Genomic DNA, 24,344 nt, shown 5'->3' with positions numbered 1-24,344 from the left:
TAGTTTTGATTTAATTTAAATGAGGGAACTAATCAGTACAACTTACCCACAATTTACTAAAAAGTGTGAATGGAAGTACAATTTGGACAACATTTATTAAAATGTGGAAAACAAATGATCACAATTTGGCCACAATTCACTAAAACGAATGAAATAAATTTACCAAAATTATGGAAATAATTAGTGCAAGGTCATTTTTTAACCCTCTGAGGTCTAAGTGTATTTTTGGGGCCTGGAGAAGTTTTGTCATGCCCTGACATTTGTGCTTTTTTTAGTTGCTTATAAACATCTAAATGGCTGAAGTCTAATCTCACTGTAATCAGCACAAACTGGGCTATAATAATATATGAGCAGCATGTATGTACAGTAGGGGTGTCCCCGACTAAGGATTTTCATAGTCTAATCATATGTTTGGGGGCAGGGCAAAATACATTAACAAGAGTCAAGTCAGACATTCAACTAACATAATTACTGATGTTAACACACAGGGAAAATGTGTAATCAACACCTTGCAGATATAAACGGGGTAAATGTTTTATGTTTTGATGAACAGATAGCTAACACTTAATGTCGGCGAAACCATAACAATGAACAATTTTATTACAATAGTGCTCTGCTCTCATTATAAAGTTTGTCTAAAACGTTAGCATGTTCTGCATTTCTGTTTTGAGCTGCACGCACTGATGATGACCAGTAGAGTGACGCATTTGATAGCAAGTTTTTAATCAATAGGATTCAACTCATAATTTCATATAGAATACGCTTCGTTATTTATACAAAATAACAATTAATACTTAAAGGCTATTCGCAAAATAGTTTTTGTTTAGTTTAAAAGAAGACATGTCAGGCTTTCTATAGATATCTCTCTCATGTCTCTTCGTTGAGTATTCACGGAGTTACAGTTCATTTTAATGACGTGTTTGTACATGAAGATCAGCGCAGACAAAGGCTGCAGACAGCACACCTAGTTTGTTATCTTTGTTTTATAATTGCACAAAGTTTTGTTGTTATGTCTGTATACAAGAATAAGTAGACCCTTTACAGATTCGATTGATGTATTGCTCTTATCTGTACGATCAAATCTGAAAGAGTAAATTATGTTCTTTTTGGGGTTATCAGGAGAAAATGACAACGCGTATATGCGTTAATCGACTAAGGGTTAATAAATCAAGGAACAAATTAGTTAGAGGTTATGATTTAGTAAAACAAGGGAAGGAATGAATTACGAGGCCCTGATTTACTAAAATTAGGAAATGTATTAGCTCAAGGCCATGATTTCTTAACATGAGATAATGAATTAGTACAAGGCTACTTTTTAAAGGGGTCATGAACTGAGGAACCATTCCCTTGATCTTTAGATATATAAGCATTCATTGTGTTACAAAAACATCCTGTGAGTTTGAGAACTCAAAACTTTGTCGTTAGTCTAAAAACAGCTTATATTGAAAGCAGTCTGCCAAAAAGACATCTTGTGGAATGTTCTACTCTATGATGTCATAGCGTGGATAAGCTCCGCCTCCACATAAGATCATCAACATCACTGTTTGTTTAGCCCCGCCCACCGATTCACACACTTATTCTTAAAATCTTGATAACATTATAAGTGGACCTCAGAGAACAGTACAAAATAAGAAACAGAAGTAGTTCATGACCCCTTTAATAAATCAAGGGAATGAATAAGTACGTAGGCCAAGGTTTACTTAAATTAATGGATGAGTTAGTTTAACTTGGCAATTTAGTACGAGGCCACGATTTACTAAAACAATAGAAAGAAATAAGTGCAACTTGGCCATGATTTACCAAAACAAGGGAACAAATTTTAGCAATTTAGCCCCAATTCAGTAAAGTGAGGGAAACAATTTGTACGCAGCCACGATATACTAAAATGAGCGAACAAATCCATTCAGTGTGACCAAGATTTACTAAAACCAATAAATAAATACAACTTGACCACGATTTACTAAAATGAGGGAAAGAATTGGTACAAATTTGCAACAATGAACAAAAATTTTATTTTTACAATTTTAATAAAATTAAAGCTGCGGTAGGGAACTTTTGACGCTCTAGCGGTTAATAAACAGAACCGCTTGCGTCTTGTGGAAGAACATCGTAGCCGGAGCTACTTCTCTCTGTTTATGTCTATGAAGAATCACAAAGGTACTGGGTTACTCCGACGCGGTACCCCAGAAGCAATCTAAAATAGTCTGAATATAAAAACTTATTATAGGTGCACCCTAGTGATTCAGGACAAGCCAAAAACACGGTTTGGAAAATGGATTCATGGTGTACTCGCTTATTATATACATTTTTCTACATTTTGAACACAAACAAAGTTACGGACCGCAGCTCTGATTGGTTGTTTCTTAACGGGCGCGATGTATTTCTGCAAATGGCAATAGGACACTGGGAGGAGCCAGAGGAGCTTGATTTTTTCACAGATTATCTGTCTCATATTCTACTGTCAGGACATAATGACAGGTTTAACAAATATGTAAAAAATATATTTTTACAAAAGTTACCTACTGCAGCTTTAATACAATTTTGGCAACACATTTACTTAATTGGTGATCACAATATATGGTATCATTATATTTTCTTCCATAATCCATAGCGTGATACTATATATATATATATATATATATATATATATATATATATATATAAATGTGACAACTCTACAACTTCTAGGTTTAGGTTTAGCCCTGAAGAGGTTTCTTTTCCAGATCCTGTTTTATATAAATTTCATTTCTGAGCTTAAAAGACATGTTTTCTACCATCTTTCACGTTTTGAAAGATCTGCACAAAATATTTCAATTTTCTATCATTTTTAATCTTTGAACACGCTTGCTATCACGTCTGCAGCTTCAGTGGCTGTATTTCAGACGTTAAGCACACTTGGCATACAGAAGGTGAGGAGAGACGTTCTGCAGACATGCCCTGCTGTGCCATAATACAATTATAGATTTATGTCCGTTATTTTTGGAGGCTTACGGGCATTAAGAGGGCGATCGAATGGAGTCAAAAGACCTCCAAGCAAGACCGGACACAACACAGAACACACTGTTATCTGGCTGCATGAGTGCATGTTTGTTTGCCAGGATGCACGTGGCCGCATGTCCAGCTGTTATGTGCTCACTCTGTAAAAGACTTTGTTTTTCCTTTTCCACATATTAAAAAGCAAATCGGCTTAATTAGCTTGAGCTCTTTGCTTTCTCGAGTCTAATTAAACTCATGTAGCGCCACCAGTTGGTTTGTGTATTCGCTGTTTAAATTCATTAGCACTGTTTGCAAAAGCTAGAATCACTATGACTAGTGTTCATACATGAGGTTACAGGGTTTATAAAACACCCGATGAAGTGGACAGACTTATTATTTTCACTTAGGATGCATAAAATGTAACTAATGACAATTTCAAATAAACGCTATTCTTTTGAAATTTCTATGAAAAAAAAATAAATAAATGGTTTTCAACATAATGAGATGTTTTTTGAGCAGCAAATCAGCATATGAGAATGATTTCTGAAGATCATGTGACACTGAAGACTGGAGGAATGATGCTGAAAATACAGCTGCACATCACAGAAATAAATTACAATTGAAAAAAATATTCACATAGAAAATTTAAATATTCACATGTTAATTTAAATTGTAAAAATATTCGACAATATGGCTGTTTTTTCTGTATTTCTGAGCAGACTTGATGAGAATTTAAAATCTTACTGACACCAAACTGTATATCCTTATGACAACATTTACCTTAATATTGATGTATATAATCTAAAATGACTCATGAGAAATAATAATAATAACCAAATATCAGATCTCCAATCAATCACTGATTAATTCAAACGGACAGAACTGGATCTTACCAAGTTTTACAATGTTTCTTCTTCTAAAGCTTAATTAAGAGAAACCAAATCTCTCTCTTAAGCCATAAACAAACAGAACACAAGCACACAAAGACAGATGGAAAGGTTTAGTCAATATACTTCAAGTGCACAAACCTGCTGAATGTACTTTACATGCATTATTGTGGGATTGTGGTGGTAAAAAAACTTCCATCTCAAGGGGGAGATGCAAACCAGATGCGCTATTATTCAGGTAATAAACTCTTACCTGTCAACAGCTAATAAATGTTGACAGCTTAACTTGCTCAGCAAAATGCTCTTCAAACTTTTGCTTGAGCTGATAAACAAAAAATGACAGCAGTAGCAGAGAAATGTGAATATATCACCCAAGTTTACATTAGAGAGATGAGTTTTGCACACTCAAGTTCTCATCTGTAAGATGAAAATTCATAGGCAAAAAAACAGCAGCAGCACCAGGATTGACACGGGTGAGATTTCTGAGTCATTCTAATATCTGAGCGGTTAAAACGGGGTCTTTGTTTTCTCTGAGAGCGAGAGAGAGAGTTCAGTGTGGTCTTAATGAGCTGTCCGGTAAATGGATCGGTTGCCTGGACACAAATGAAGTTCAGTGGCAGAAATGAAATGGAATGATTATTCACTGAGGTCGTGAATCCCAGACAGACACTAAAGCAGCAGCATCTCCACTGACAGCGCCATTTACTCCACAACACTTAAAGAGACAGATCACAAAAATGGATCATTCTTTTCATGTCACTCTAAAATGTATGCTGTCCAAAAAATATAGATCAACAATTAAAATACAGTGCAGATGGAATGTAAGAACTTTCTGGGAACTGTTCAAGTGCACCAGTGACACTCCTAATTGAGATTGTACATAGAATGTCAATGGTCAATTTGAGAGATAGGTGGCGGTAATGCACTTACAAGTCTGCGATCCGCCATAAACCAAGACGACGACACATTTCTTGCACAGACCGTTCATTTTGTCTTTACACATCAATGTATCGTCAAAAGCATTTGGTTTTGTTTGTGTATTATTTATTAACAGATTGCAACAATTTGTTTTAAAAATCTCAGTTTGTGTTCTACCAAAGAAACAAAGTCACCTATATCTTGGATGCTGTGGGGGTAAGCAGATAAACATCAAATTTTCATTTTTGGGTGAACAATCCCTTTAAATCTGAAGTCTTTAAGTTTTGCCTCTTTGTCGCCATCTCTGTTTGAAACCTGCAAATGCAGTTATTTGCAGAATACTTTTTTAAATGTGGGTCGTGCACCATGTGGCTGTTGGAATCACAGTTTCTAGCCTATGTCTTTGAAGCATGACCCAAATAAGAATTTTCACCGTATATTGTCATCTAAACCAGTAAGTGACAATTCTGCCACTTTTGTTCTGACCAACTGAGGGAAAAAACAGTACAATATACTAGAGTCAAAAGAACAATCTGTTCACAAATCAGATTTCACTATGGCTTGTTACTTCATATAAAGCAATATACAGCATTAATTTTGCACACATACATCTGCGACTTCAGAATACTACATGCATGTTTAGAAAAGTGCTCTATCATGTTGTTTTACAACACATTAAGCGTCCTGTTGAGTGTCTCACTCTCTGCTCCATTTACATGGACTCCACACACGACCAAAGTGTCTAAAGTAAATGGAGGCTGTGTCCTCGGTGAGCTTCACCTAATGATGCTTTGTCCTTCCCATCTGCCCCTCGAAAACCAACACTAATGCAGCAGAACTATGACATCATCATGCCAGGAGCTGGATAAGAGAACCAACAGCATGCACTTACATCAAATATTTGAACAAGTGAATGAGGATTGCAAATAGGATTAACCAGTTCTTATTTAGAAAAAATACTTTTACTGAAAGAAGGGGTGGGCGAGTCTCTATGTAAATCGTGAGATAACAGTTCAGTAATCAGGCGCTGTTAGACAGCCTTTTTAGTCCGTGCTTCATGTGTATGCGTTTAGAAAAAGCGTACGTCAGAACAGCGCTCTAATAAAATGTTTGACCCACAAGGCTTTAAAGCACATGCAAAGAATGTACGTTTGTGATTGCGAATAAGTGCAGTGTCCTGTGAGAGTAACTCTATCTGCGCATTAAATCATCATCTGCACGCGCTCACTTTGAAACAGGAATCGTTTCCGAATTTCTTGTTAACATCTTTCATTTATCGCCGTCTCGTTTGTATTTGCCCAGTTTGTAGAAAGCCAGCCAGGCGTTTGCAAACACGGGAATTGAAGACACTTGTACAAACGCAGATGGGTGACACGAGTGGAGATGGCTCCAGATCGGCGATGTATTGTTTGGTTTTCAACGAGGTCCATCGACCAACACAAAATTAATTTGCTGAACGCAGAATAAACTATGTTCCTGCGCTCAAACCTGCCAATCTAAAGGAAACTATGAAATTGAGGTAATTTGTGAATTACCATGATACTATAGTCTAAACAAAACAATTTGCAACTGTTACTGTTATTACAATTGTATACAGACTTTGTATTCTGCTTGTTATAAGTATGTGATGTCATGTGCACTACCGCCGGTGGAAATAGACAAATAGATAGTCATATCGCACACCACTAACAGAAAGATATTCTTGAATGTCTGCATTCTTGCATAGACTGTATGGCATATTACAATACTCTGACAGTGTTTACTGCTGCACTGAATCAATGCTGAGTGCTATTTGAATCGATCTAATGATTTATTCACTGACTGAATCTTTCAGAGTGGTTCTTCACTCATTCAAAATGAACCAATAACTGTCTTGTTGTTTCAATTTAAGATTTGAATCAAAATGCAAATAGTTCAGTAGCAAGTAGTTGTAAAGATATACATTCAGAAGAGCGCTCTGCTGGTACTTCAATTAAAATATCAATACAATTAAAATAAAAAAAAACCTATGCAACCAAAAAAAAATATTATTTTTATTGAGTTTAAAATAATTGTAAAAATTATAAATAAATAATTCCTTAAATTAATAAAAACATTTTTTAATTAAATAAAAAAATATATATTATTATTATTTTAAAAAAAGTATCATTAATGCAGACATTACCATATTAGAGTCAAGCAGAATATAAATTGGAACCAGAATCATAAAATTCCTGTTCCCATCTGTAGCTGTATTTTGTTAGTGTCTATGTGTGTGTGTGTGTGTGTGTGTGTGGCAGCTGTGAATGCAGTGAAGTTACAGATCTATCAAACGCTCAGTAAAGACTAATGCTTTATTCACCAAGGCCAAGCGGGGTGTGACATGAGTAAAAGCAAGCAGGTGTACAAAATGAAAATGTGAACACACACACACACACACTAAAGAAAACATACTCTAACCTTGACAACTGCAGATGCTTTATGGTGCCAACCGGTTTTTATTGTTTCACGTCGACTCGCTTAGTTTAATGACTGACGGCTTTTTATGAGAAAGGTTTCTGCACCTTACCTTAGACAATATACTCACACACCACAATAAACCCAAACCAAACGCCCACATCCATCTCTCTCACGAACACCTCAACAGCTTCTGCAGACTTCAAAACATCAGCCTTCATCACAAACATCAGGTTCTGAGAGAAATGCAAGCCTCATATTTATCCAAACACCAAATCAAATCAAGACAAATCGTCAAAACCAGGATCATGAAACCCATCAACAAAATTTCAAGGTCACAATTTACTTCAAAATCAAATTAATAATAATAATCATCATCATCATCATCATAATCTAAAAACATTGATTTAAGTTATTTTAGGATAATTAAATTTGTAAGCATTGTGAGCATGATTTAAGACAAACTTAAATTCTTATTACTAAAATGCACTATAAATACAGAAATATTGCCTACAATTAACAAGCATTTAAATAAAATTCAACAGAATGTCTAATGTTTTGTATGTATTAAGCAGATCTTATTCAAGTCTTATTGTGCATTATTCATTGGTGCAAAATAATTGATGCGCATTCATAATATTTATATTTTACATGCACTTAACAAATAAATGTAAATAAAACATAACAAAAATTAATAAATAAATTAGTAAAATAAAATAAACTACACAATCATTTTTTGTTGTTTACATAAAATAATAAATTTAATCAATAGTTCACAATAGTATTATTCCTTTGACCAAATATTCGGTGCGACAGTTTGTTGCTTTGTTTGTCTTGCATTGTGCCGTTGTCTTCAGATTACCTGAAAGTAGCATGGGAAAATCAGCCTGGAATTAATATTTCTAAAGAGATTTGGAAGGAAGGACTGAAACTAATTCATACCTGCTCTATTAATGCAAGATTACAACTTACAGAGTCTAAAGTGCTGCATACGTTACACTGTACCAAAACTAAACTCATCAAATTTACCCTTCAGTTTCTCCATTAGGTGATCGATGCAAGCGCTCAGATGGGACGCATGCTCATATTTGTTGGTTGTTGCCTTGAGATTTCTGAGTTTTGGAAGAATATTTGTCGGTGGCATTCAAATGTTTTTGGAGAAGATATCAGTCCAGAACTTGAATTAGCTTTTTTTTTTTTTTTTGATGTTCTGACCATACATGAGCATTGACACATCTCTTATGTTTGGTATGGAGGTGGCTAAAAGGGTGAAGTCGCACTGGACTATAAGTCACATTTATTTAGAACAAAGAGAAAACATTACCATCTACAGCCGCCAGGGGGCACTCTATGTTTTCAGTGTAGACTACAGGAGAACTGAGCAGCATAGAGCGCCCTCTCGTGTCTGGAGACGGTAATGTTTTCATTTCTCTTGGTTCATTTCTCTTGGTTCATGTCAAATTAATTTTGATAAGTCGCACCTGACTATAAGTCGCAGGACCAGCCAAACTATGGAAAAAAGTGCGACTTATAGTCCGGAAAATACGGTAGATTTTTTTTAGCATTACAGTAATGCAAATTAATTAAATTCATAATTCTTTCTCTTGATTTCAGTGTGAAATACAACGTGTTTTTGTGAAATTCACCCATCTGACAGAGAAGCGGGAAAGATCACGTGATCAGTCGGAGGAATGTGGAACTGATGCTAAAGACAGAAGCCGGCCAACAGCACACACACACACACACACACACACACACGCAACAGCTGCCCAACGTATCTGCTTCCTCAAGGAGCAACAGGAGAAAGAATGTGCCTCCTGATAATGAGCTCTCTCACAATCTACAACACACACACACACACACACACACACACACTCTTACACTGGTGGCAATGTCTTCCCATGAGTCTCTGCTCGGCTTCATTCCAGCAGTCACGCGTCAGTCATCGCCTCAGGAATCACAGGATTTCTCTTACCTGCGACTGAGTTCGGCCGAGGCATCATCAGACTGGACGAGTTCTGCGTGGGATACTGGACGGGGCCCTCGGACGCTACGGCTCCTGAAGTCTTCTTAGCCGTGGAGACGCTCCGTACCCCTGTCCCAGATGTTGAGGCTTCCTCCTCGGCCACCGGAGAGCACGTGTCTGGCCGCACATGCTGAGCGCAGCTCCTTATGCTGCCCTCTTTACCCCACTCCAGACTGGAGCCGCTGCGGTCGTCATTCTCTGAAGAGCTGGTGATGGTGGCTGGACGAGAGGAAACTGGATTACTGACACTGTGTGCACACATGATTCTGACTCATTCATTTAAACTGATTCTATTCAGCTCAAATCACAGGTACAGACAACAAACAACCCTTAATAACAAGCTGCCTGATTACGTGTACTCTCCATTTTGATTTATCCTAAGTTCACACTATAAATGATATAGTGTGGATACAATACAATACAAATTTTCATTAATTTTCATTGCAGTAATTAGATTTTTTTTACATTTTTATATGTGCTATATCATTTATGAGATAAAAAGCTAGTTTCTCATGTAGTTTTACTTTAGTTTGTGTACTAAAATAACTTAAAGGTACATACAAATTACATGGACATAACATAATAACTATTAAAATGATAAAAAAAAAAATATCTAAACTTAAAATGAAAACAAAAAAGAAAATATCACAAAAACAAGTTTTCGTATATATATATATATATATATATATATATATATATATATATATATATATATATATATATATGCATTATTAATTAAAATTGTCACTTTAAATTTTAAATCAAGCTTAGCTTTAGTGTATGTACTTATTAACGAAAACTAAAATAAAAATGTATAAATTATATTGACACACTTAAAAATATATTAAAAATAAAAACACCATAAAACTACTAATATATATATATATATATATATATATTTTTTTTTAATTAATAACTATAATAGTATTTAATACAGTGTATAGATATTTTGTGTAAAGCCAGTCAGTCATAATTAAATAATAATAATACATTAATTTACACATTCCCTTAAAGAAATAAATAATAAATAAATAAAATAAATAAATGCATAAATTCCAGATATTTCCAGAAATTGTTAACATTCCAGGGTTTTCATGACTTTGAGAAGCCAGTTAAACATTTCTTCATTGTTTGAAATGTTTCCGAATCCTCAAGCTCTGTTTATGTCCGGGTTTAAATAACAGATGTTCAATATGGAGTCAGATGTGTGCAGCTCACTGTATACGTGTCTGTAAGTGCATCTAAACAGCTGCTCACACTGTTTGGCTTTTCCTTCTGCTGATTCTTCACAAACTTCAAAGTCACGAGAGCATCAATCACATCCTGAGCGGGTCACACAGGCCAAACACACTGCTCTACATCAACAAACCAGCAGACCTGCTCTTTCTCTCATCCCACAGACAACAGGCCTAACGCATTCAACACCAGCAGAACCAATTCCTGTGTTCAAGAGAATGGATTTAACAAACAATTTACACATGCTTCTTCTGTGTACTACATCTAAAGGACAAAATAAACTCCTAGCAAGCTAGATGTCATTGCAAATGGGCTATAATTCAGGGTTAGATGCCCCTTTCTAAATACAACTTTGTGGGAATAACGAATACTCTCTAATATTTTCTCAGAAACTAGGACTGCCAGCCCATAATGCTGCATAATTCAAAGAGAAATGTTGAAGATTGGAGCTCAAAACCGACTTTCTGAAGCGGCCAAGCCGCATCAACACCCCACGATTGGATCTACAGGCCATCATGAGCTGTGCTTTCAGCTCTCAATCTCCACTTCTAATGAGGCGATGAGACGCAAAACTGCTGAAGGTGTGGTAGATTTCCAGTTATTGGGTGAGACAGAAATGCTCAGGTCACACGTTACCCCAAAATCAAAAATATAAACATATTTTCCACACAAATTCTTATTACCATAATGTGTAAAAATCTCATTGCCGTTCATTTAATATCACACTTTAATAAAATCGAAATCAGTCAGGACACTTTTTTTAATTATTTTTTTTATTAATAAAATGTAGTAAAAACAAATACTACAATAGTGCATGCTTACATTTCTACATCAAGAATTTTATAAATAAACTAAAAAGAAATACCTTATAACAAATGGAAATTAGATGATAAAAAAGGCTTTGTTGTATTTATGCAAATTATCATGTATTTATTTATTTGTAGTATATATGTTGATATTAATATTTAAATATAAAACACTTCATTTTTATTATAATTTTTGTATTTATTTTTTTATATTTTTTTCTTTATTACATAATTTCTGAACATTCATCGAAACTGAAAGAAGTTGAAATTTACCAGTCTGTAATTCTCATTTTCATTGTTGCACTGTAAAAATGTAGATATATATTTAATATATAGATTTATATGTTAATTGTTTATATGTTAATTGTTTATATATATATATAATTTTTAGAATAAAATTGTAAGTATATGTATAATGGAATTTTTTTTTAGACTAGATTATGCTGATTTTAATGGGAAAAAAATAATATTGTGTATAACCAGTGTTATTTTAGTATCACTGAAAGTCTACTATAATTTTTATGAATATTTTGAAACTAGTTTTTATTTTTATACTTTCTATTTTTATTAGAATTTTAGTTACAGTATTGTTACTTTTATTGTGTGTTCCATTGTAGTCTTTGTTTATGTCTACATACATTTTATTATTCTTTATTTCAGTTTTAGTTATTTTCAAATTAAACTGAATTAAAATGAGAAATGAAATAAAGCTTTATTTCAGTCTGAAGCATTTTTCTGGTTTTAGTTTCAGTTTTTGTGAACTGTAATAACCTGGACAGTACTGAGATTCTTTGACTTTGATTCTTTGTGCCAGTGAGGTTTTGTGGGTTGGATGTTGATGTGGAAGTGTGTGTTTCTCACCGATGATGCCGCTGTCTTTGCTCTCGAGGGTGGAGCTGGGGCTGGTGAGGGCTCCACAGGCCGGGTGGCTGCTGTTACTGTTTAAGGTGGAGCAGGGGCTGTCTGTACACGGGGACGCCGTGCTGCTGGTCAGAGTGGAACACGGACTGATTCCCTGATTCACTGGACACTGCAGAGATAACAGAGAGACATGTTGATGCAGTAATAATGCAAACACTCTTATCTGTGTTAGAGTATATGGAGGGGTAGAAGATGTTAACAGCTAAATCAATCTCAGAGTCTGATGTTTCTCTTCAACCAAATAAAAGCAACCAGCAGAAATAAACAACTGATGAGGTAAAAATCCCTGACATGCCACAAGAGCCTCATCCAAGAACCCTTCACATGACTCAATCCAGGACTGACTGGAGAAAACCCACCTATAATTATTATTAACCACCGATAAATTACTGACATGATGCACAAGGGTTTACAGTGCTTCTCTAAACCGCATTTCAGATTTTAAGGGTTTTTGGACACATGACAACAAAATGGCTTCCTGCATATTAATTATAATATTTATTTAACATTAAAATGGATTTATTGTTTAGTAATAATAATTAAATATGAAGTATTATTTAAAGTTTATTATAATTATGAATTAATAATTAAATATTAATATATAATGTGTTATTATTTTATTTGTATTACTATTATAATGATTAAATATTAAGCAAAAATATTTCAGCTTTCAAATGTTGACATTATATTGTCTTGACCTATACTCATGAGTAGACCTCAATGTCATATTCCCTTTTAAGATTTTATTGTCACATGACAACAAAATTAATTTCTTCATTATTAATAGTACTTCATTTTTATTATTTACAATAATATAATTATTATATAATTAATAATAATTGTTGCAATTAATATAACAAACAACTATATATATATATATATATATATATATATATATATATATATATTTATTTATTTATTTATTTATTTATTTATTTATTTTTTTTTAGCTTCTAAATGCTGATTATATTTCCATATCTCCAGATGAAAAAAATAAATAACTCCAACTAGGCATTATATACTCCACAAAAATGTCAAACAATTTTGTAAGATGACAACAAACTCTCTTCCTGGATGCTGATTAATATTTAAATTTTAATATTTAAATATAAAAACTATTTCAATCTTATGGTAATGATAATAATAATACATACATAAATATTTAATTCGAAAAATACTCTTTTTAATATTATCATCATTTATTACTATTATTATCTTTTAAATGTTATTTATTTTTTGACACCCATACACACGTGACATTTGACATCAACTTTTTTGACATTAAGACCCACTAACATCATCATAAACCATTTCGATTCAGACTTTAAAAACATGTTCATCCTAGAAGAGGTGCTTTCATTTCAATATATCTCAACATATTTTTGATTAACACAATAGATCCAAACTAAATGAAATGAGTGTTGAAAAGCCTGAAAGAGGCAGACTGTTTACGTGCTCCTCTCTCAGACCCCAAACACCAGCAGCCCCTCTGAGTCACCGCAGGGACACGAGTCAGTCAAGGTCACAAAACCAATGAAAGTTCCTTTAAAACAAACTTCCAGACGGCAACCTCATGAAACAGATTAAAGACGCTCGTCCGAGAACAAGCGACGCAGATCATTAGCAACTCTCAAAGACACACATTGTTGCTTCCCTCTTCACCCAATTCCCACACGAGCCATTGTGATTTATTAAACAAAAGCATTGCACATGAAGGGCGTTCGTACCACAGCCTCAGCCTAATTATCTCATTCTCATCTCAACCCTGACAGAGCTGAAATATTTCTGGAGCAGACCTCCAGTTAGCAGGACTCAGGTTTCTGGTGGCCGGCTCTGCAGCGGTTCAGAGCGAACGGGAATGACTTACTGTGGAGGCACACAGACACACTCCTCATCGCGTCTCACACTGACAGACGGCTTTAATCCAAGCGGTTTTCTTCCTGTCGTCTCACCGTCTCGTTCTCTCACTCTTGCAGCGGCTGTGGAAAATACCTTTTTTTCATTCTTGTCGTCCATAGGTATGCGTGAGGAGCCCGGGATGCCTTCGCCCAGCAAGAACCCCAAGCGTGTCATCAACTCCTGAGCGGCGGGGGAGGGGCCTGGACCGGCCGGCTCTGAGAGAGAGAGAGAGAGAGAGAGAGAGAGAGAGAGAGAGAGAGAGAGAGAGAGAGAGAGAGAAATTACAGGATCTGCGCAGATAACACAACACTCATTCACTGCCATTCTCTAAAACAGGCACAAAACGGGAATCACACAGAAAGTCATGAGTCAGAACTCAGACGGACTCGGTTTACTCTCTTAATTCATGCTTCTGGTCTTACTGTAAATTCTGCATCTTATTCTACAGGAAAAAAAAAAAAATTAATTTTGGTCTACCTCTGAAACAACTTTCCTTTGCTGATGACATAACAAATGCCTCACATTTTTAACCCCTCCCCCTCTCCAATCTGATACACCATTTACGAATACGGTAACAACCAATCAATCCTTCATTAAAGTGTTTTAAATTTAAACCATCACTTCTGGCCAAAATACCAGTCCATAATCCAACGCTTCCTGGAGTAATAAAGTTCATCTCCTGTTGGCTCTCACATCAAAATACAGCTGCATATTTGTTTAGAGATGTTTTGGACTGTGAACGGTGCGTGATCTGTGCAGATTTCTCTCCTGATTTAGAAGAGATTCATTTTTCACTGGAGAAAGAAATATTATGGAAACAGGACTCGTATTTTGGTTAGAAGCAGCTGCTTGAAGTTAAAAACATCTTAATGGTGAATTTGTTTCTTACAAACACACAGCTTTTCACTTCATAAGACATCAACCGATGGACTGGAGCGGTGTGGATTATTGTGATGCATTTATCAGCTGTTTGGACTCTCATTCTGACGGCACCCATTCACTGCAGAGCATCCACTGATGCAATGCTACATTTCTCCAAATCTGATGAAGAAACTAACTCAAAACATGCATCCTGGATGACCTGAGGGTGAGTACTATTTCACCAAATTTACATTTTTGGATGAACTATCCCTTTAACAGTGATAAACAATGACGGACAAAACAAAACTAAATATGAAAGATAAGAGTGAAAGTCTCTGAAGACAGTTTATGAGCAAATAATGACTCAAATGTCAATCTGCACCTCCAACAACTCATTTAAGAAAAGACTTAGAAAAGAACACTGTGGTACAGAAAAAGATCAAATGCATGCATGAAGATAAAAAATAACAGCATGAAGCAGACGAGGGTGAGTAAACAGACTAAACTGTCACTGCCTGTGAACTATTTCTTCAGTCTGTATGGAGTAAGAAAGAATATGTGATGAGAATGAACAGATGAGGAGTTTGTTATTAATATCCATTTTCTCATTACTCTTTCATCTCTCATCTCAGTGCCACACATATTAATAACAAGCATTCCTGTAGATTCAGAGCGCTCACACACAAATCTTTCATTCAGCACACAGGTCTGGAGCTAAAAGAGCCTCAAACAATGTGTGTGTATATTTAGAAAATTTGATTCCCAAATGTGTATGCCAATTCACATTCACAAACAAATGCTCTTTTTGATTTATTTAACACACATCTGATTGGCTAAAGAGAATGTTTAAAAACACAAACTTGTAAATCTGTGCCTCACAGAAAAGTCTGCAAACATATGGTGACAATTCAACAATCAGAAATATTCAGAAATGTGGATACTTAGAAATGCATGAATTGTTTTTTCATTTGAAAATCTTATTTTAGAGAAAGGAAATTTGGTTGTGCACTTGCAAACCTTATTTTGTTAATATGAATTAGATTATTAGGTTTGCAAATATATAACCGTTTGCTTGAGAGAGTAAATTAGCTTACGTTTTTGTGACTCTTTGCAAAAAACATTAATTTTGTTTCATCTCTGTATGAAAAGCCTGAACAGCGCAGAAGAAACTACACTCTATTGCATGTCTCCATCACTGGCGTTATTGATTTTACCCACAGATCCACAAACACCATCACACACAAGACACCAGCTACCCTTAACACGGCCCAGCTGAGCTATTTCAGGAAAACACCATGGCCTGAGATCCATTTCACAAAACACAAGCTATTTCAGTGCCTAGATGCCTTGAACAGAGAGACTGATTCACTTTGGTAAGAGAGCAGCACACGAAGATCTCTAAAACATGCTACTATTACAATTACATTTAGGGCCATTACATAGTCAACGCGAGAAACGAGAGCAAGCGACGCGAGCGACGCACTCCCTTTCATAGTCTAAACAGTGGACACAAGCGTCACGGGCAATGTGTGTATGCAATACACCACTCACGCAACAGGGGGTAGTAGAGTCGGGTGGGTGACATTAGTAGAGTCGGGTCGCGTGATATTCAGATCACAATGGCAACTGAAGAGGAGTGTATTCTGTTGCTGATTTTACATCGGCGGCAACAAAGGCAACGCAGAGATAGACTGTGGGAAGTTCGGATAATTTTTCCTCTTCGCCCGCCATTGTATTCAAACCTTCTTCTTCTGTAAACACAATATACTTGAATTGATGTACAATACTTGCAATGTCGCCCCCACTGACAACGCATAGTATTGCGTGCATCGGCGCGTCACGTATCAAAAACTAGGACGACACATTTGGCTACGGACCGACGCATATTGGCGGCCGAAGCGTAACGATGCGTAGCCTCGGGGACGCGTATGCGTACAGATGCGTTGACTATGAACTATGAAACAATTTTACTTTAACAGTAGTGAAAAGGGAGCAATTATAAAAATAATAGTTGTTCATATATAATTTAGATGATATATATAATTAATATTTTTTTAAGTGCAATAAGACAAATACGAAAGAGATAAATTAAACTAACTTTTCAGTTTTTAGTTTTAATATGTATTACGTTCCACGTGGACTTGTTTCTCTTTGTTTTTGTGTGTGTGTGTTCATTACTTTCAGGTGGTGCTCATTGGTTGGTCGGCAGATGTGTCGTTATCCCACACGTCATAGAAGCTGGTGGACCAATCCGATGGCGCGCTGCCGGGTTTAAAAGGCCCATTCACAAGGAGCACGAGAGATTTTTTTCGCCAGCTCATGTGAATTGATTTGTTCCTTTGCTCCAAAGTCATGAACTGTTGTTAATGTTTGAGTTATGCCTAGTCTCTGTGATGTGAGTAATACTCCTTCGTGTTTGTTAATTCTGACGTTGCATTTGCTTGTGCGTGTAACATAATATGTTTAGCGCTTTTAATGTGTTGCTACTGAGTTTATTCTACCGATTGTGGAATGTACAGCGTGAACCAACGGTAGGCAGTTTGTTGGTATTGTTAGCTAGGCGGAGAGTGATCGCCACTGTTGTATTTACGTTTGTTAGTTAGAATAGTTTATCTAAGGTGGCGAATCCGCTGAAGATTTCGGGGTTTATTTCTACATTTTACTTTGCTAGTTAGTTTAGAGGTTGGGTAAACTAGCTATGGTATTTATGTTTTGATTGTTTAATTAATTTGGCGACACTCTTGTATTCTATTCTTTATTACTATTTTCACCTTTTACATTGTTTGTTTTGGTCCTAGTAACTGCATCCACTAAAGATTAAACGTCTTGTATTACTGAAGTCTGGTATTTCTGGTTGTTTTTACTGCTCGCTTTCATAGCAACAGTAACTCACGCAAGTGTTGCGCAATCATCCCGTTTAACATCTTTGAACACGTAACAATATATTATAAAATGTGATGTTATTCCTGTGATGCAAAGCAGAATTTTCTTCATCACTACTCCAGTTTTCCGTCTCACATGATATTTAGAAATCATTACAATTTATTTGACTCGAGAGACATGTCTGATTATTATCAATGTTGAAACCAATTTAGCTGCTTCATATTTTGTGTTGAAATGGTGATGCACTTTCTCAGGATTTTTTGATGAAGATTAAGTTTAATGAAAAGCATTCATTTGCATTTTTCAAATATATTAATTAAATTTGTTAATGCATTTATTAAATAGAAATAATTTTAAATTTCTTCACTCACTTTTTGTCACTTTCATGCATGATTAAAATCTTCTTCTTTTTTTTTTTATCTTGAGTGGTCTCATTCTTTCCACAAAAATATTAAGCAGCATTGATAATAATCAGAAATGTTTCTTTAGCAGCAAATCAGCATATTAGAAAGATTTCTGAAGATCATGTGATACTGAAGACTGGAGGAATGATGCTGAAAATCAAAGGAATAAATTAAAATGTAAAATGCATTCAAATGGAAAATAAATGTAGCCTTGGTGAAGAGACATTAAAAAAATCTTACCGATCCTAAACTTTTTGAACTGTAGTGAAAGTCAATGGAACCTTTCATTCATGTTACAAAAGATGCAAACAAAACCGATTTTAATAAGTAAGGTTTTTCAAATGGCTTATAAGCTATAGTAGTACTTGCCATAGTGCAGTTGGGTGATTTCGGACACCAGCGTCTGAAGAGCACAATTACTCCCACAGACGTCATCTTGACATTTAAAAACAACACACGAGCCAACATCCCTCTCAAACGTGTCTCCATGTCTCCTCACCGCCGTCTGCTTTCATTCATGCTTGAGTGCTGCAGGGACTCATTTACATGCTCCCAAAAACATTTCAGCACCGCTCTCGTCTTCCAGAGAAGAGCCCAACAAACGCTCGCTACTCGTTCATCCAGGCAAAACATCTGCTACTGTGAATGCCAGTGTCACAGCAACAAGCTGTTAACAGGTGCCCTTTCCACCCAACATCCCAGCAGACCGCCATGTTCAGAATTCAGAATTAATCTGAAATCATGAGCGTTTCTTCACTTGCTAGCTGTGAGCTCTGACACTGGTCCAGCTCCTGAGCTGATTTCTGCTGGGCAGTGTACATAAAATCCATATTGTTTCATCCTATTGACTATAAACAATCTCTATATTTAAGATTCTTTCCAAATATTTCACCTAAAGAGTCACTGTAGTTAAATATATTCAAAAGAATCAACGTAATAATAATAATAATCTAGTACACACAATAGTTTTTCCAAAAGGTTTTCCACTCAATTAACATAAGAAAACTGGAGTGATAATGCAAATGAATCAATAACACAAGAGCTTTGAATCGATACACTGAAGTAAACAGACTAATGAACTGATTGATGGAAGTAAATCGAACTCTTCAAAGGGGTCATACGATGCTTTTTAAAGATCTTTATTTTGTGTATTTGGTGTAACAGAATATGCTCTAATGTTTAAAAAACACATTATTTTTCAAATACTGTACATTATTGGTAGGTCCTCTATGCCCCGCCTCTCTCAAACAAATCTTTTTCTACAAAGTACCTCTTTCTGACAAGCTCAGTCTGCTCTGATTGGCCAACTGACCCAGTGCATTGTGATTGGCCAAACACCACAAGCAAGCACTCATTGGAAGTGTAACGCCCTTTTCCATAATCGTGAGCTTCATCTTTCAAAATAAATGTAAAGACAGTTAATACACAGGCTTGAAAATAAAAGACATGGAAGCAGTTTCTCATCTCTAAAGTGAGCAGAGAGAGTAATAAAGCTCTTTAAACACATCAAACAGTATCATAACCGATCAACAAAGTCTGGCCCACAATCTTTGGTTTTACATGCCATTTAGAGAAAGGTTTATCTAAAAGAGATAAAAATAATACTAATAACAATAATATATATATATATATATATATATATATATATATATATAGAGAGAGAGAGAGAGAGAGAGAGAGAGAGAGAGAGAGAGAGAGAGAGAGAGAGAGAGAGATATGGTGTAGGATTTGGTTTGAAGACATTTTCATTCAGAAATCCTCAGTTAATTTTAAAAACAATTACAAAGAAATGGCAAGTAACAAACTGAATAAAACACAACTATGAATTAGAAAGACTGAAAAAGTATTATATTGCAAAAGTGCTCCAAAAAAAAATAATATATATATTTAACCATTTAGTAATTATATTATTAAAATATTAAATAATAATATATTTACAAATGTTATTAATTATTTGTTATATATATATATGTTTATTTTTTTATGTGTGTGTCTGCGACTTTCACCTAATCAAAAAATCTGAATTATTACACCGTCACACACACACAATAATATAAAAGCACAGGGATAAAAATGGACTTTTACTCTCTGAAGATGCAAATTAATTCCGGCATTTAATTGGATCTTGTGATTTTCCCAAGTGCTGTCTAGTTTTGTATGTATTATGCAGACGGTCTATGAATGGACTGTGGGTGGCCCGGGACGAGCCGTCTGAGACCGAGACACAGACTACACATCACTACACCATTTTCTAAACTATTGAAACTCATACACCATCTTTACTTTGAAGAGTGTGAAACACCTTTACTGCAGCGCTGCAGAAACACATTCAGGATATATGAAAGAAAATCATCATTTCCTCATGTCGTTAAAAAGCACATTTCTTCTCAAAAGGGACACAAAAGAAGCTTTTCTATAAAATAAAAGTTAATGAAGATGTTGTCAAGCTACAAAACAGCAATAAAGGTTTAATAAAAGCAGTCCGTATGAAACCTAATCAGGTTTAGAACAACACAAGCTTGAGTAAATGATAAGAGGCAAATCTAATTTTTAGGAGAACTATTCCTTTTAATACTCCCTGTTAGCTTCTGGGGACCCGATGTAAAACTCTAGCTTTCATCAGACAGACGTTTATATACACAAACACCTTCATAAAACAGGACTATTGCTTAGCATTAACAATTCAGAGCATCCCATAAAACTGAGCACATAAGAGTCATGAACAAACCCAACATGTTTAATCTACAGCAGGCCCCTGGAGCGTTTCGGGACGGGGCTAAAAATAGTGTATTGTGCGGCAGAGAAAGCAGGTACCAGTCGTGGCCTCGGGGAATGTGACACGGCGATGACATCATGCATGTCCATCAGGGACAACACGGACCAAATTTACCCCATCAGACTTCTAGATGTACTATAGGGAGGACGTGTGGAGGACATCGTCAGCGTCTTCTCATATGTGGACATATAAAGAAACAAATGCTACTCTAACACACACTGCTCTCTTTCAAACACAGTATCCATTCTCATAAATCACTTGCATAAACTGTGCGTGACTTGATCTGAGTTTTGCAGATCAGATATTAGCGTTTGAAATTAAATCCACACAGTGTGTCTCCAGGAAAAAAAAAAACACACACACAAACTACTAGGAGGAGGTTCGGTTAACATTTAAAAGATGTGGTGCTGCTCAACAGAAGGTCATTTTATCGTTCATCGTTTGTTTTCATCACAGGTGTCATGAGTGTGTGACAGATGTGGCATTTATAAGCTGCAATAGATGTGTCATGAAAAATAATAAGTAGGAGTGTGCGATGTGACGATTTTTGATCGTGGACTATTATAAATGTCTCCACGATCTGCTTTTGAAAAAATATCGTAGTATTGTGCTACAGCGCACCTCCGTCTCAAAAACTGTACAATGTGACAAATTCACATCAAAATGTTAACTCAGCAGATGAGTTATTCTCACAGGACACTGAACGTATTCATAATCATAAAAGTACATTATTTACATGTGCTTTAAAGCCTTGCTGGTTAAAGATTTTATTTGTTTGCTGTACTGAAGCAAGCTTTTCCTGAGCGGGCCTCCTGTCCAAACTGAGCAACTGATGGAGAAGGGCTTTGGTTATGAACAAGAAGCTAATGGTCGCTCTAGTTGAGCTCCATGATCATGTATGTCATATATGACTCTGGAGCACAAAAGCAGTCTCAAGTCTCTGGGGTGTATTCGTAGCAATAGCCAAAAAAACATTTTATGGGTCAAAATTATCAATTTTTCTTTTATGCCAAAAATCACTGGGATATTAAGTAAAGATCATGTTCCATGAAGATATTTTGTCAATTTCCTACTGCAAATATATCAAAACTTTAAGGTATATTAAAAATATATGAAAAGTTTAAAAGGCAATTTTCTCAGTATTTACATTTTTTGCATACTCAGATTCCAGATTTTTCAGTTGTATCTCGGCCAAATATTGTCCTATCCTAATAAAACATACATCAATGCTTTTTTATTCGGCTTTCAGATGATGTATAAATCTAAATGAAACAAAAAACTGACACTTAAGACTGGTTTTGTGGAGATTGAAGAAACCTACAGAAGGACAAACATCACTGCACTCCACCGATCTGGGCTTTATGCTGGTGTGGCCAGATGCAATCCTCTCCTCAGTGAAGACACATGAAAACACACCTGGAATTTGCAAGAAAAGCACCTAAAGGACCCTCAGACTGTGAGAAACAATATTCTGTGGTCTGATGAACCTCAATTCCATGCATCGTGTTTGAAGGAGACAGGCTCTGCTCATCACCTGCAGAGCAGCATCCCTGAAGTAAAGTGTGCTGGTAGCTGTTTTTCAGCGGCAGGGACCGAGGGACTCGTCAGAGTAGAAGAAAAGCTCAATGCACCAAAATATAGAGATAGCCTTAAAGAAAACCCAGTCCAGAGCAGTCATAACCTCAGACTGGGCAATGACCCCAAGCTTATAAACAACTCTGTGAAAGTCCTTGAGTGGCCGAACCAGAGCCTGAGCTTTAACCCAATCACATATCTCTGGAGAGACCTGAACATGTGCATCTGAGCCTGAGAGGTGAAGAGATGAAGAGAAGAATGGCAGATACCTGACAGATGCTGAGGAGCAAAGTTTGTAGCGTCATGCCCAAAAAAACTTGAGGCTGTAAAGGTGTTCCAGCTAAGAACTGAGTTAAGGGTTTGAATACTTATGTGAAAAAAAAAAAAGTAATTTAAAGCAGTTTAACATAAGGCTGTAACATAAAACGTGAAAAAAAATAAGGCACTGTAAATATATATATATATATATATATATATATATATATATATGACCATTTTTTGACTAACTGAAAAATTTAGTGTTTACTTTTCGCTCTTACATAATACACACTATTTTCCATTTTAATACTGTAAAGCTGCTTACACTAGGGTTGGCCGATGTCTACAAAACTGGCATCAGATGATGTCTACAGTGAAACATTGTGATGGATGATGACATCGGGGGGAAAGGGGGGATTAGGGGGTGTGCCCGAAGCTTGAATCCGTATTCAGAAAGGCAAAGAAGACAAATAACAATTGCTAACAGTTGTCTGTTACATTACAGTAGCAAAATGTTCCTGTTGCGATTAATTGCTCATGCTTTTATCACTGTATACGGTATTAGCACGGTATTGCCATTTAGTTAAAAAAAAGTGGTCATAATACAGTATAACAGGTTTAATAACTTTTTAATAACAATAATAACTGAACATTTAAATACAATAAAGCAATGCAGAAAAATAAAGTTAAAAGTTTTACACAGATTAATGAACTATAAAGACCCATAGGTATAACTTTAAAATCTCATTAGTTAACCATTCACCTTTACAATGAGCAACAGCTACATTTGCTACAAAAGTTATAAATCTTTGTTAAAAAAAAAAAAAAAAAAAAACTCTTAGTTCATGTTAACTCATTAAATGACACAGTTGCAACTTTCGATTTTAACATGTTATTAAATATTAAAATGAAAAAAAAAAGATTGAAATGAAAAAAAAGTTTGAAAATAAATAGCCTATTTAGTCTAAATATTGAAGTATTTGGCGCTATGATGGACACCATAACAAATCCACAAATCTGAATGGCTATTTGGGAAAAGTATTCTTAAATGCATTCAAATTCTGAACAATTTGTAATATATAATTATTCACGGTATTTAGAAGTGCCCACGATAACAATATTGTGCATATTAATTATCGCGATATATCGTATTACCGAATACAGGTATATGTCTACTAACCACATAAACCGAGTAAGGAGAGATGAGGATGATAGCGCATGACTTGCAAAATGTGTAGCAAGTACTGCTGCTCCGTAGTATAAACAGAGTACGTGTGATTGTGAATCTCGAAAGTGAAGGTTTCAATGCCAGGCATAATAGCAGCTCGACATCGTGAGGTCTATCAGTCATCGGCGATCGATGATGGTATCGCCTATGGTTCAAACCCTATTTGACACAATCTGCATTATATAAGGCGCAATATAAATATGTCATGAAGATTCATATGAACTAATACGCATATTGAGAAAATTATATTTCTC

The 24,344-nt window shown here is 35.5% G+C and overlaps 1 protein-coding gene across 3 annotated transcripts in view; it reads right to left on the bottom strand.

Annotated features, from left to right (window-relative positions):
* tanc1b (tetratricopeptide repeat, ankyrin repeat and coiled-coil containing 1b) overlaps nucleotides 1-24,344 on the bottom strand; it is a 160,189-nt gene that overhangs the window by 62,335 nt on the left and 73,510 nt on the right. For all 3 annotated transcript variants that reach the window (XM_026271137.1, XM_026271139.1, XM_026271138.1), the window contains exons 5-7: nucleotides 14,199-14,320; nucleotides 12,147-12,315; nucleotides 9,193-9,462 (exon numbers count right to left, since the gene is read on the bottom strand). In XM_026271137.1, coding sequence (XP_026126922.1) covers nucleotides 9,193-9,462; nucleotides 12,147-12,315; nucleotides 14,199-14,320 — 561 coding nt within the window. The remainder of the gene's footprint in view (nucleotides 1-9,192; nucleotides 9,463-12,146; nucleotides 12,316-14,198; nucleotides 14,321-24,344) is intronic.

The sequence above is a fragment of the Carassius auratus genome, chromosome 9 (assembly GCF_003368295.1).
Source record: "Carassius auratus strain Wakin chromosome 9, ASM336829v1, whole genome shotgun sequence".
Lineage (NCBI taxonomy): Eukaryota > Metazoa > Chordata > Actinopteri > Cypriniformes > Cyprinidae > Carassius > Carassius auratus.
Note: the sequence above shows the minus strand (reverse complement) of the source record. Positions and strands in the feature narration are given on the sequence as shown.